Genomic DNA, 14995 nt, shown 5'->3' with positions numbered 1-14995 from the left:
GTAGAAATGATATTTCTACTAGTAATAACATTGCTGTAACAGTAGAAATAATATTTTGAAAATGATGTTTTACCATACCGGCCTGCTCAGTATGTTGAAAAAAATACTCTAAAAAAATTGACACGTGTTCGTCTCGAACCCAGGGCTATAGCTCAGCTACGGGTTGTACGCATGTATATAGGGCGGCCTGGGCCATGTCATAGTCAGGGGTGGCGCCAAGATTTGCCCGACGGGGGTGCCCGAGGTCCCCGACGGGGAGTGGGGGGGGGGCGGTTCCCCCGACGAGGTGTCAGATTTTCCCGACGAAAGCAAAGTGGGCGTGGTTGAGCTTCGATTAATAGGTTTCGAAAGTGCTCCTGGGGGCGAGGCTCCCGAAAATTTCGACAATTTAGGGGTTTGCAAAGGCTTATTTAATCGATTTTAGAGACTACTAATATGTTAAAAATACATATAATATTTTTTTTCTCCCCGACGAATTGTGCTTTTTCTCCTCAACGGGGGAGGGGTGGAGTGGCAGCTCTCCCCGACGGGGGACCCTGGACCCCCGCTTGCGCCACCCCTGGTCATAGTAGGGATTTTTTTTAATGAAAAAAATGAAAATCGATCAGTTTAATTGATTAATAAGTATATCTAGCAGTTATTATGTAGGTCTATCTAATAAAAATTGCTGATTTTCCTTGGCATGTGCCATACCACCCTGACTGGAGCCGTTGTAGGGCCTGAGTTGAACCCCTGTAGAAACGTACAGTAGCTTATTCTAATATTGACCCCCCACGGAAGTTGATTCCCCTGATTCCTAATGCTCTATGGCGTATTTATCACCTGGTAGATCTTTCCATATGATGGGAATACCATACATGGTCCTCCTGCCATTAATAAACCAAAAGCTAGTAACACAAAATAATATACCAGCAGTCTGTTATTTAAAAATCTAACGTATACACCTTGCTTAATTCGAAAGCCATTTAATTGATTTACTAATAATGAATAGCATAATAATTGTACCCTGTGTATTCATAACACCTATTTAATTTAGGCCACATTTTTTATATGTATTTCACAATATCCGTCAACTCGTATAATATAGGCGCATTGCTTGTTATTCATATTGCATTATACTGTAATTATGTTCGTGTATCTTGCACTTTATTTATTCATTGAGGAATAAGCATACTGTACCCTGTGTATATATAACACAAGTTTTATTTAATTAGCATACTGTCATCATTATAGAGCAAAATGCTGTAGTCGCTGCTGAAGTGCGAACATTTTGAGAATATGAACCTCGGTGCCCGGAAATTGCACTCTCATACCTTTAAAAATCTGACCGGTAATTCATAATCAACAATAAACAAATATTCTTCCTAATAAAATTTGAGTGGGTGCGATGGCACCGTCTGCACCCACCCACCTAATGTAATACATGAGTTACGTAATTTTTAAAATACCATACAATATTTGACCTTGAATGACCTATTTGTGGCAATCTGACCAGGTAAAAAATGGTAATGGTATGGTAGGCTATATACATTGAATGAACTTAAATGACCTTTTATGATCTTAATGACCATCTGACCATGTCACAAGTGTTATAAATCCTTGACCATGAAATATAATTTTAGATATCATAATTTTCATTAAAGTGGTTTAAAAACCGATATATTGATAAATATAGGATTTGCGTGGCAGCAATTTTGAAATTCAAGATGGCCGCCAAAATGACCTCGAATGAAATATTGCAGTTCATAGTAAAGATTTTGAATTCTGAGAGTCAGGGTATGGTTCTAATGTAAAATATGACAATTATGTAATATTTAAGATACCATACAATATTTGACCTTAAATGACCTTAAATGACCTATTTGTGGCAATACCAGGTCAAAAATGGTATGATGGTTTTCCTTGACCATATAAAAATAGTTTTAGACATTAGAATTATAATTCCAAGTGGTTTAGAAGCGAAGATATAGATAAACATAGGTTTTATTAGGCGGCCATTTTGAAATCCAGGCCGCCATAATGACCTCGGATGAGGTGGTTCCTACCAAAAATTGAATGCTATGACCATAAGAAGCATATGTAAAAAAAAATTGGTGCTTTTGTCCGAAACGTCCACATCCATCTGCTAAGCTGCCGGACTATTACCTGCACAAACGCCTCAGGCTGAATGTGGTGCGTTATGTGACCGAGTTAAGAAAATTGTTATGGTTGGAATTTGTATGGCAAATACATGTAGGCCTACAGATCGTTTGCTTCACTAACTGTGCAATGATGCCAAATTGGAATATTTTTATGGTGTTATTTAGGATTCGTAAATCTGGGGCGGATGCAGAGGAGGTGGGGTGGGGAGGTGCAGACGGTGCGATCGCCCTAAATTGTATTAAGAAATAATTGTTGTACTGTATTGTTGATATGAATTATCGGTAAAGATGTTTAAGGGATGTGGAGTGCAATTTCCGGGCACCTAGAGGTCCTTATTCTCAAAATGTTCGCTCCTCAGTCCCAACCATGATGGGGCTGAGGTGGCGTGGGCTCTAACGCACCCCTTCCGCCAATTCCTGCATTCGCCCCAGTAAATAACCCAATTGATTTTATTTAGCCGAATCCTATATACTGTACGAAATAAACACCGTTTGCGCTGAAATGCAGTTATTGGAAGCTTTCAGTGCACAGTTCATACAAGAGATGCACATATCCACGAAGAGTGGGGCTATACTTCAATGTGTACCATAGTCCTATCTGACTTATTCTAACGATGGAATTATAAAACTAAGTTGTTCATTAGTGTCCTGATAAAAACGAAGTCAAGACATCGGGAAGTATCCTTCACTCGAGGCGAAAAGCGCTGCGACGTTTAGTAAAAATAGATTATAATTATTATATGCCTTATTATTATTGCCTATTTGAACATTCGCGGTAATTTCTTTGGATAATTTTTATGCACCTGTCCTGCTTACGCAAAATAAAAGAGAATGTTGAAAAATCCAATGTTGCTTCGAAGAACAATGGCAATTGTCATAATCATCGACTGCTATTAATGCATGTATTCACTCGTAATTTTACTTTTAACGTGTAAATATGAATTTTAATGTGTATGAATACACAACTATGAATTTTTAATGTGACCCGAAAAAATGTCATTTTATGCACGGCGTTGATAGTGGACATAATCTCTAAGGTAAAGATATTGTTTGAATGAGAAAGGGGAGTATTTTCAACATGTAGACTCTAAAACTTTGAACACCCTAAAATGTCGTAGTTTCTAGGGATATCTTACCCTCCCTCGGTCGGGGAATCTGAAAATCAAGGTGACATCCCTTGATAAAATTGTATAAATAGGCCTACATAATAATTCGCACTTTCATGTGCGAATTATTCATAGCAGACAATTAACTTCCTTTCTGCAATTCTGAACTACTGTAAACAAATAATGATAGATATAGGACTTGTGCACAATATACATAGATAGCCTACATAATACAGTAAAACCTCGAATTGAAAGCCCTGGGCGGACTTTGGACGGGCTTCTTTTCGAGGCCATTTGCAAAGTAAAAAGGGACTTCTTTTCAAAATGAATGCTGTAAATTTTGGAAATTAGTACTATAAAACAATAAATAGGGCCACTGTAACATCAATCTGCATTATGGAGTGTATTAACCAGCATTAAAACTCCTAAGCTTCTGTATAAACCAAGCATGTTTTTGATTTATTTTGTTTCTTTGAAATTCATGTACAGTGTTGTACTATCACAATTAGGAGTCTATGCTGTCTCGAAATAAGGTCCCTTGTCTTCTTTTTGAAGTGGGCTTCTTTTCGAGGCTAATTTTGCAAACTTAAGGAGTGGGCTTCAATTCGGGATGGGCTTCATCTCGAGATTAAGCCTATTAGGCTTCAATTCGAGGTTTTAGGTAGATTGTTAGTTTTTGGTAAGTTCCTAATCTCTAAGCGCCAATAAAAGAAGCCTTAATTTTTAATTGGCACCATTGTCAAAGTAAGCATGTTTCCTCTTCCCGGCCGTGAATTCGGTTTTCCTGCCTTTTCCCCCATCCCCATCATTTCAACACAGACCTAAAACCCCTACTGAATATTTTCCACTGCCAGAAAGTTGGTCCAGTGGGTCGAACCCTTTTGTAAAATCCCTCCCTACCTGGCTTAGGAATTCTGCCTAGAGAGGGCCACATAGGAACGTTGCATATAGAGGAATAAATGATTCATGGGGGAGGAGAAGATCTAACTCCTATATGACAACGGGATTGTGCGCTCAGCATTTATTATATAGTAAGATTATATACAGTACTGTATGTTCTTGTGGATAATTAGGGCCTTCATTTTTTAGTTGGACTGCACAGCAACTTACTTAGTCAAGCAACCTCCCGAAAGTTCGTAATTGTTACAATATTTTTATTAGGCATTGTATTAATATAGTCCTACAATACTGTAATACCGATTGGTATTAATAAATAGCCTGCAGTTTATATATCAATTCTATCATTTGATTCATTAGAACTTTGAGCTGATAAAATATATTCCTAATTCATTGAAATGAGTAGTAATAATGTTTAAGACGAATCATATAATCCCAGTCTAGACAAACAAAAAACATAGCTACGCGACTAGACTCAAGAGTAATAAGGCAAAAATACAATATTTATAGCTGATGTATTTATTTTATCTAAATTCTAAGAAGCCTTATTGATTCCCGTGCACGCTCAAGCGTTACCAAGCAAAATAGCAAGACATATACACATAACCGCTAATCAATATAAAGTCAAATTTACAACTGGCCTATGCATTAATAATGCTACCAAGATTATCATCATCGCCAATCTAGACATTTTTTCCTCTCCAAGCTCCTGTAGTAAAGCAATCTTTATTAACCAACTGGGTAAATACTGTAGAAGAAAATGCTATTCATAACTGGACTGCACTCACACACAGTCACCACATGAAAATAAAGTACGGTATTTAAACAATATATCGCAAATTTCTAAACAGAATATAATGCCCGTATGAATACATAAAAAAAAAGAAAAATAAATGTACACAAACCATTATCATAACATGATACAAACATCCAGGTTTAAACAAGATCTTCATACTGTACTGACAAATAAAATACATTATATAAAGCAGTCCTGATAAGAGAACAATACGTGCGGTTGATACGGTTGAGTAAGGCCGGGCACTCACAGCGCCTGACGCAATTTTATGAGGAACGCTACGGCACAACGGATCGTTTTTAATGACGATCCATTCAGACCACCGACAACAATCAGCAGATGGTGTCTCGTTGTCTATAGTTCACATGGAGCGGATGTTTGATTCTTGGTATTTTTGGCTTTACTCCACAACTAAACAGTATCCATAGCTTTTCAACCGAAGTATCTGTACAGCAAAACTTTTCTTCAATGTATATTTGCTTCTTGTAAACTTCATTTACAATTAGATATCATTGGGCAATTAATAGTTTGTGAGTTTCTTGTTTTTATTTACAATTATATTCAGAACTTATTACGTTTTGACACACCAGTTGAAAACGAAAATCACATGTTTCATCCTCTTAGAGATGTCATAAGTAACCATAACGAAGCAGCCAAGCAAATATCAATATTCCATAATAAAAACCCTGTAAATTTATATAAACAAAATGAGGAGATAGACGTTGATAATCTTTTTCTCCAAGCAGTGAGTTTTTGAATTTGATTAAGGTAACTAAGAATACAATATTTCAAGTTGTTTTCAACACTCATTCTTTATATTGAAAAAATATAACATTCGTGCATAATAGTTCTGTAAAATGTCTCCGAAAATAACTTTTAAGTGTTGTGTAAGTAAGCTATACAATATATTTACAATTAATGTACTTCAGTACATGTGTACAGTACTATGATAATGCCTCTAATATTTATATATATTTCTCAGGCAATATTTGAGGCATTTTTTTTTTTTTTAATTTTACCACAGGTCATATAATATAGGACCTGTGGTAAAAAAAACAAAAAAACAATTCACTTAAAACAGTGAATTGCTTATATAAAAGGATCAAATAAAGCATAGATTTTTTTTCCACTATTAGCAGTTGCATATCCATTGGGAGCACAAGGAACACACTCCCCCAAAAAAGTATGTGCCCCTGTTGTCCCCAAAATGTTTGTAGCAAACAACTAACGCTCAAGTAGTTTAAAATCATCTTAATTTGCAAGCTAGCACCCTCACTTAATTATTAGTGAGGGATGCACTCCCCCACCCCTATTAAACCCCCACCACTTTAAGACTCTTATAGATACATCACTGATTATGAGCCAATTTAAGGGTGTATGCAAAAACGGACATTGTTATGCCTCTGTTAATATAACAAAGAATGTCATTGAAGATTCTTTGTAAAGTCAGATATTTTTGTTTTTGCTGATGTTGCCCATTTAGCTGCCTCCTTCCAAGTCCTCCATCCTCAATCGCTTTCTCAAACAACAAACTTCAGATGACCGAAAATAACCAGATTGGTCACAGATTGAAACATCTGCACGGTAACTATTTGACTTGCATTTTGGCACGCTCATGGGAAATCTATGCTCGGATCTCGATGTTGACATTGTTACTCGCTGTTTATATCTACCTTTGGATAATGACTCTGAAAAATATTGAGTAAAATGACGAGGTCTGCTGCAGTTCTTTGGCGTTCTCTGCGACTGGATCTTAGTGGAGACAACTTCATTTGAAAACGAACACAAGTTACTAATTTCTGTGGTTTTATTCTCTTCCAACTTAGGGGTTTGTTTATTAAAATTGTTGTTTGGTGTGATGGACACCAGATGATCACTTCTTCTAGGGACACAACTATCACTGGGACAAAATCCTCGAAGCTTGGATCTAATACTGAATGTTTTCTGGTCTTTCTCATCATCAACATCAAAATTTAACCTTGTAAAAATGTTAATAGCATTTGTAGGTACCTTGCCAATTAATATAGATGTTTCTGATGTGCATGGTTTCTCCTCCAAGTGAGTATGATGGAAATCATTCTTATCAGTAGATGATCGATCAAGACATTTGTTGAGACAATATTCTATATCAGGTCCGCTTCTTCTACCACCATTGCTTTTTCTTCTTTTCTTTGCCTTTTTTGATCTCTTTTTCTTTGCGCTTGACTTTGTCACACTTGCATTTTTCTCATCTTTCTTTCTCTGTGACTTCTTTTTCTTTTTCATTATTTTTAGAACATCATTTCTATTCTGTCTGTTTAACTTTAATTTAGAACTCCTAGTGGCTCTTGCATCTGTTGGTTGGAGGCGAGGTGAAGACCTAATTTTTAATGGAGATTCCTTCCCAGATGAACTTGATGAACTGAAGTAATGATTTAATGTTGACTGAACTAACCTGTTTTTATTATCTTTTGAAGTTGATAGAACCTGTTGTCTTAGATTATTTTTTCTTTTTACCCTTTTCTTAACAGGATTTTTTCTTTTACCTGCTTTGTCTACATTTTTGTTACATGAATTTTTAAAGGAGTTCTGGGACAGGTTCCACTCAAATTTGAAGGAAGGCCCACTAATTCCTGCATCAGAATCACGAATACACATACTTATTGTAGTCTCCTTCTTGGGTGTGTATAGCATTCTCTGAATATCTGATGGACATGCTTCAGCACTTTCCTCAGATGATGAAGTACCAGGTTTTTCTTCGTTACTTGACATCTGTACAGAGCTAAATTGGTCAAAAACAGGTTCCAACTTTGGCATTTCACCAAATAATGAGCTGCCATCACCATTCATATCCATCCTTCCTGAATCAGGATTTGGCTTGCTCTGGTAACTGTAAAAACTGACATCATCTGGAAGACGGAAGGATGATGCCTTCTTTGCCAGCGGTGGCCCATTGCTGGTAAATTTAAAAGCTTCCCTCTGATGTCGCTCGCAAAGGTGACTGCATGGGGTAACTTTTGCTGAAGACTTCATATCGCATATACTAACAGGAGAGTCGTCATCACTGGATATAACGATGACCTCATTGCTGGTTGGTGTAAGTAAATTTACTTCTGTCAGATCATTGCTTCTTGTGTCAGAGTAGTCTTCAACCTTTGGTGTTGCAGAACACTTAGAAATCTCATTGTCATTAAGTTTACTTACTAATGTAGTCTGAATTAATTTTGCTCCTAATGGTGATTTCTTCTCATGATCAGCATTCATTGGTGGAAACTCTAAACACAGTCGCTTTGGCATTTTGTGTATTACAGGAGGTTCGTCTGCTTCACTATCTTCAAGAGCTCTTTTTCGTTTGTTCTCCAGCTCTTCAAGCTCATTATAAATCATTGGTGGTAGTTCCAACTTGGAACCTGTCCTATTTGATTTCCGAATCTGACTGAAGCCCAAGAGTTGATGTACACATTCATGCTCTGTGATCTCTTGCCAGCTCAAGGGTTTAAGCGGCACATCTGGAAGGCTTACTCCAGCAGCCCTTCTTGCTACTGGTGATCCTTGATCTGTTGGTACTTTTACTTCAAAAATTGGGTTACACTCATCAGATGATTTCAGTAGTTGGTTGCTAGGTAATGGTGATCGTGGAGTTTTGCCTTGAAGTTTCATCTTGTATGGTGGCCCATTTAATTGCTTCTTGGATAATGAGGATGTGGATTTAACTTTCTTTTTGGAATCCATTTCTGTAAAGAATGAAATACAATTTTGTCAAATTAGAATATCTTTGTTTACATTTTGAAAATCATAAAATATACTTTACCTTTGACAGAAGAGACCCTCAAGCTGATGCTTATGAGCCCCTCTGATTAGTTTGTGGAATCCCTTTTAATAATAATGTGCTTGTTTTATATAGTGTAGCATTTTACATACAACCCTAGTCATTTGAACAAATGACTATAACACAAATACATAGATCCTGGGGAAGTATCCATTAGAGGCCCACTTATACTCCTGGGCAGATAGAGACAATTTGGATAGTGAATTATACGAAAACCCCAGGGAATTACCAGAATTATTCGGGGATGGAATTGCAGATGTGATGCTAACCACTAATATATAATGACTTACCTGTGCTGACCATTGTACAGCATATCCAGCAAGCCCAGTCTTTAGAATCATTCTTCAATCCACCGCATTTGATATGGCAGCCTTGTGACCCACAAATGCCACACAAAATTATCATCCATTTTCTGAAATAAATGACAAGTTGGTATCAACATCAGTCGCAAAAGAGGAGAAAAGTGAGGTTTGTGAGGCACAAAGACATTGTGGGGTAACATCGCATGACACATAGCTTGGTAAGGATGGGATATACAGATCACTATCACTTTGAGGGGGGGGGGGTTCCTACCCCAGAATGTACAGCAGTGGTCTGTAGAGTATATGGATTTTTCAAATTTTTATTTCACTTTCTAAAAAAATCCAAATTGTTTTTAATGTATTTGTAAACATGGATAAAAGGTTAACAAACACTGGAATGCATTTCTTGTGAATATTTGACCTCAATGGAATACCAGCAATAATAAATAATAATAATAAAAAAAACTCTGAACACTGAATTGAAAATGGTAAGTATATTCTTTCATTTACAAACTAGACTAAAAATGAACATAAACAATTTTCTTACTTTCCTTTGCTGAATGTACGACCGTTAGGACAGAGGCAATCCTCAGCATCACACCTATGATGGCGCTCTAACAAATCCTGAAATGCTCCATCCTCCCGTTCCCAAGATGCATCCTGTTCGGGAATGTAGATACCAAACTTCTTCATCTCTTTTTCAAAGTCATCTTTGTTGTTGCAGACAGGGCAGCGAAAGAAATAACCAGAACTTATAGCTTGTCGCTGAAATATAGATAAAATAATTTTCACCATAAGAACACATCAGATCCAGATATATTTTTCTGTTCCATACTCTACACTATAGACTCAACTGGGCAACCCCGTAAAAAAATGTCACATCAAATTATAGTACCAGTTTATGGAGAGTAGAAAACAGATTATATGGTGCTTGCAATGCCAGAACCAACATCAGTGAACAAACCAAGAAAATTGACTTTTTAATGTATTCATATCCTCCATATCATAAGCTTTAAAATGATAGGTCAATTACTGGAATCGTCTTGGAAGACAAAATAATATAATTTAAATTCACCTGTAGGCACTCTCTATGAAGCCAAAGGTTCTTGCAGCATGGTGTCTTCAGGACATTGACTTGTGGTTCAGAGGGCACATCGCTAACACATATCGGGCACACACTTTTACTAGGACTGCCACAGGATAGGTCAGGTTCTTGACTTGGGCGATGCTCAAAGCAAAATGAGCTGTAATAGGTAATATATATCATTAACAATGATGTATTAAATCAAATATAAGAAAATGTAAAACGTGTACTAAGTAGACATAGTAAATCCTATTAGGGCCCATAGGGGCTGCAGGGGCGGATCCAGAATTTTTCAAACAGGGGGGCACAAGAGTTTCAGAATAAGTAAGTGAGCAGCACATAACATTGATTTGCATTGAAATTTTTTAAAAGTTAGTGAGAAAACGGGGGGGGGGGGGGAACGGGAGAGACTAAGATGCAATAATTTACTAAGTGCCCATCAAAACACCTAGGGCTAAATCAAGGGCTTTTATTTGTAAAAGTTAAAAAACTTTGGCTACACAGACAACTTATCTGTTAAAATTTAAATGAAGTCCTGCGTGTGCAAAAAACATCTCAGGTTTAGAGTATGGGCAAATGTGCTTTTCTACTTGCATCTGCGATCTCCCAAAAACCAACCGCAAACATTGTAAAAGTTGACTAGTATCATTAATGCATTGCGTTGTCAAGTTTGTGTCATTGGTTCCCATTTAGAAACTCCAAAATTCTTGATTTGCATCACATTCAATACACTACTTCTGACTTGTTGTGTTGTTCCCTAGGGTAAGCTGTTTTTTTAAGCTGTTAAATGGTAAACTTACTTGAAGTTGCCAAAGAACTGTGAGAGAGCTCCGTTGTCAAGACCACAATGAAAGTGAAAAGTCATCTGACATCGTTTAATCACACATCCAATGGTAGCACCTTTGCTCAAACAGTATCTACAACTCTATACAAAAATAAAGAGAATCCTGATAAAGGCTACAAATAAGTACTTAACACAATGGCTGACAAGAATATTTTCCTAGTACTTGCCCATATAATGCCAAGGCATAGAGGGCGCTACCATAATGAATATAGTGAACATCATTACCATCAACTGTAAGGAACATTCTTGGTGGGAATTCACATTCTAGTAACAATTGCTAGTGAGCATAGTGTACATGCAGTAAACAAGGTGCTATGTTTGGACAGGTTTAGACATGAACTCACTTCTTGGCACCCTAGGCAAACACAGTCAGGTGTGCACTCTTGTTTCTGGCAGTGAACATGCTAATAACAATGTTAAGAAATTCGAAATTATAAGGGGAAAAAAAAAAATCTATTCAAATTTATGTCTTTGAGTGCCACTTTCGGCCAACCAGAGGTTCCATAATAAGCTTACACCTGTAGCTTGTTGAATGGAACAGTCAATCTTTCAACTCATGAAAATATTCTTCCCACTGCACTCATAAATATTAATTTTATGTATATTATCATCTGAGAAATATTTACATTATGATTATTTTTATGATGTACTCACAAGGCGTTTTGCTCTTTTAAATTCCTGAATGATATCTTCCGGTAAAAATCCTTCAATGCCTTGGTTTTCTTTACCCCTCTGAGATAATCCACTTGCAAAAAGCTTAAGTTAAAAAATATATATATATACATTGTTAAAAAATGTGTGCTGAACTAAAAAAAAAAAAAACATTATCAATAATAATGAAAAAAACACCAAAATATTAAATATTAAGAAGCAATGATACAAAACATTAGTTACAAGAGTTTGAATAGCTTTTAGTGTTAAAAGCAATAACAAGGAACATACAAAAATTTATTTTATTTATCAATCAATCAAACAGATAAGACATGAACAAAATATAAAATGGGGAAAAGGACAGCCAAAAAAAAAAAAAAAAAAAAAAAAAATCTCAAAGGAGCTTGAAAATCTAGGTGTTCTAAATACGAAATAATAATATTATAATGTGTTGAATGCAAAAAGATAGTGAACAAATAATAAATCTTGTATCAATAACTGATATATTTTAAATTAGTAAATAAATACATAAACACACAAACTCAACAACAAACACACACACACATGCAAATACATCAAATCAAATAGGAGAATAATGTAAATCCATAAATTAAAAAATAAATGAGCGAGTAAATAAAAAATTAAAAATAAAATTAAAATCAAAATGTAGTTGGTACCAAGCAGTAATGGTGGACAGTGATGCCACTTGACTTATCTTGCAGAAGCCTACCAGCCTTCATTTCATCCATCTCCCCTGTCTGGCAGTACAAACATGTTCCTTCAAAAATAAAATTGTATTTATAAAGTGTAAATTCCCTAAATAGCCAAACATGGCACCCTGATCACTACCTTATGCTGAAATAGGCTGGGTAGACTGAAGTGGTTTTTTTGGCAATATTTCTTTTAAATGTCTCATACATATTATCATTCATTTTTGAAATAATTATTATTTCACGTTTAAGTAATTAATATTGGTGAATACTAGTGAAAAATTTAAATGATTTACATACATATTGTGATATTTCAATTATAAGCCTATTGATATACCAATCTGGAAATTTTATGTTATTTATATCGTCTTTGACAGTGATTCAAGCTTGAGAGCTAGCATCCTTAACACTGCCAGTCAGCTTTGGTAATTCTTTGTTTTATTTTTGCTTGTGTAGCTTGATGATTGCTGTCATATTAAACAATGACATTTAAATATGAATGAATTTTTGTATTCATGCTAGACACTGCCACAAGCCACGATGAATATATAGTATTATATGTAGGCCTACCATCAGTGGGTATACCAAGCTGCTTCAACATCTCAACTGCCTTCTTAGAAGGTTCTTTAGACTTAGGCTTAGCTGCTTTCTTCATTGTTGTCGCTGTAGTTATACTTTAATCAGCCATAATTCTCTTCCTGTTACGACCAAATGAAAAAAAAAAAATTGCATAATAAAATATATTCAGGCAAGCATATTTCTATACATTCTTTAAAAAGAAAAGCAAAAAAAAAAAAAGTTTTTCATTTTATCACATTTTCCAAGAGTATATATAATAATTAAAGAAATGAGTGCAAGGTAACAAATTTATAAAGGGGCACTCTATACAGTAATGCAATTTGGTTGATAAATAACACTTTATATTTTACGGCAGCAGTAGGAGTAATGGAATTTAAAAATAAAGGAAATATTTTTAATTTCTTTTCCCGCAATTGCAATTAGATTGACAAATAATGCTTTATATTTCTTGGCAGCGGCAGGCATAATAAAATTCAAAAATATACTTTTTTCGCAGCAGCAGGTAGGCATTGTAAAGCCACAAGGGTGATCGTTGTGTGGAGTCGTAATTAATGCTTATACATTACATTGAGAAATGGCAAAGCATAAAAATCGGCCCTTGCTTTCCGATGTATATATTCCCCACGTAAGCCATATTTTATAGTCTGGGATGAGCTAGCAGGGCAAAACAAATTTTTTAGTTTAATCAAAATTATAAAATAAGGGTTCATGAAACATGGTATTTAAAAAAAGGGCCTGCGCCAAAAATTTAGGTCTAGAAAGCAAACTGCATATTTTCGAAATGGCCAATTTCCACACAAGTTTTGTAGAAAATTAGGCCTTTGCCTATATCTTAATAAAACAATAAAATTTATCGTTACTGTACCCAGTACTGTAGTTACATTTATGTGCACCTAAATCTATTCTTCTATAGATTTTCTGCACAAATTAAATAACTGAACTGCTTTTGGTAGATGCTTCAATCGGGGTACAGTAGGACTTCTTCAGTCAATTCGATTTACTGAATGACTAATAAATATCCTAATACTGATAATATAAATATGTCTATTGACTTTAAAAGTAATAATAAACATCATGTTGTATATTACGTCAATTCACCAGGAGATGCCTAGGCCAGGCATAACTTACAATACAAGAGCGTAATTCCAAGTTTAACAAGCTTAAAACTCTCACTCATAAGTGATATGATAAGCCTATCTATTTGCAAAGTAAGGATAGTAAAATATTTTAATAATAAAGACAAACAAAACACACTTTAACTTCCTGACTTTTCAGATGATAAATACATCGTGGCCGAACTGGTTCGCTGCCGAAATGGATGGCATCCCTTCAATGATGGGGAACACTTATGGAAGCAAAGTAAATACTAGAGGAAGAAGTGGAGTGGAATACTGTAGCTGAGTGGTTAAGATGCTTGCCTTCTAATCTCAGGGTCCTGGGTTCAATTCCTGTGACGGGATATGACTTCTTCGGCCGCGCGAAATTTATATGGAGCGCCAGTTGGGCATTTCTCCACACCGCATGCTGTGGCGGCATATGCCTAACTTTAAGCCTTTGCTAAACTAAATAATTGCTGTCATATTGCACAGTAATATTTACGTATTTATTTTAGGTATTGTATGTATATAATTATAATAATTGCTTTCATGTACAGTATTATTTACTTATTTATTTCAGGTATGTGGATTTCTTTTTAAGTGTCTTACATTGAAGAATTGTAAAGCTTCAATATTTTATTTGTTTTACAGAACAGTATTGTTATTCATTATACAATTTGAAACTGTAGGCCTATTCATTGTACAGTAATTCATATTTCCAGTATAAGTATAAGCTCCAGTATTTTATTTATTAATAGACTACAAAACGCATTTTTTACTGTATTTGTATTCACATTTCGTCAGTTTCCTTAATCCACAAAATAGAATTTTGTCAAATAAAATTTAGAATGATACACGTGCACAAATTTCGTCCTTTATCCACAAAATAAAACATTCTGTTGTCTGTTCATGTTATCTTTTCATACAAGATCGGATGTAAAATAACATATTAGCAAGGGTGATGAAAGTGTGTTATTTAC

At 35.4% G+C, this 14995-nt stretch overlaps 1 protein-coding gene across 1 annotated transcript; it reads right to left on the bottom strand.

Moving 5' to 3' along the window:
• Window positions 1-4647: 4647 nt before the first annotated feature.
• On the bottom strand, window positions 4648-13037 carry LOC117106705. The gene is made up of 8 exons (XM_033248115.1): window positions 12910-13037; window positions 12307-12407; window positions 11633-11734; window positions 10935-11059; window positions 10126-10294; window positions 9598-9815; window positions 9039-9160; window positions 4648-8653 (listed from the first exon to the last, which is right to left on the bottom strand). Exons 1-8 carry the CDS (start codon window positions 12992-12994, stop codon window positions 6420-6422), a joined length of 3156 nt encoding a protein of 1051 aa, XP_033104006.1. The 5' UTR covers window positions 12995-13037; the 3' UTR covers window positions 4648-6419.
• Between the last annotated feature and the right edge of the window lie 1958 nt (window positions 13038-14995).

This window comes from Anneissia japonica, unplaced genomic scaffold, assembly GCF_011630105.1.
Source record: "Anneissia japonica isolate Jap-2015-1 unplaced genomic scaffold, ASM1163010v1 scaffold287705_len1045735_cov187, whole genome shotgun sequence".
Lineage (NCBI taxonomy): Eukaryota > Metazoa > Echinodermata > Crinoidea > Comatulida > Comatulidae > Anneissia > Anneissia japonica.
The sequence above is the reverse complement of the archived record's forward strand: the minus strand, read 5'-3'. Positions and strand labels throughout refer to the sequence as shown.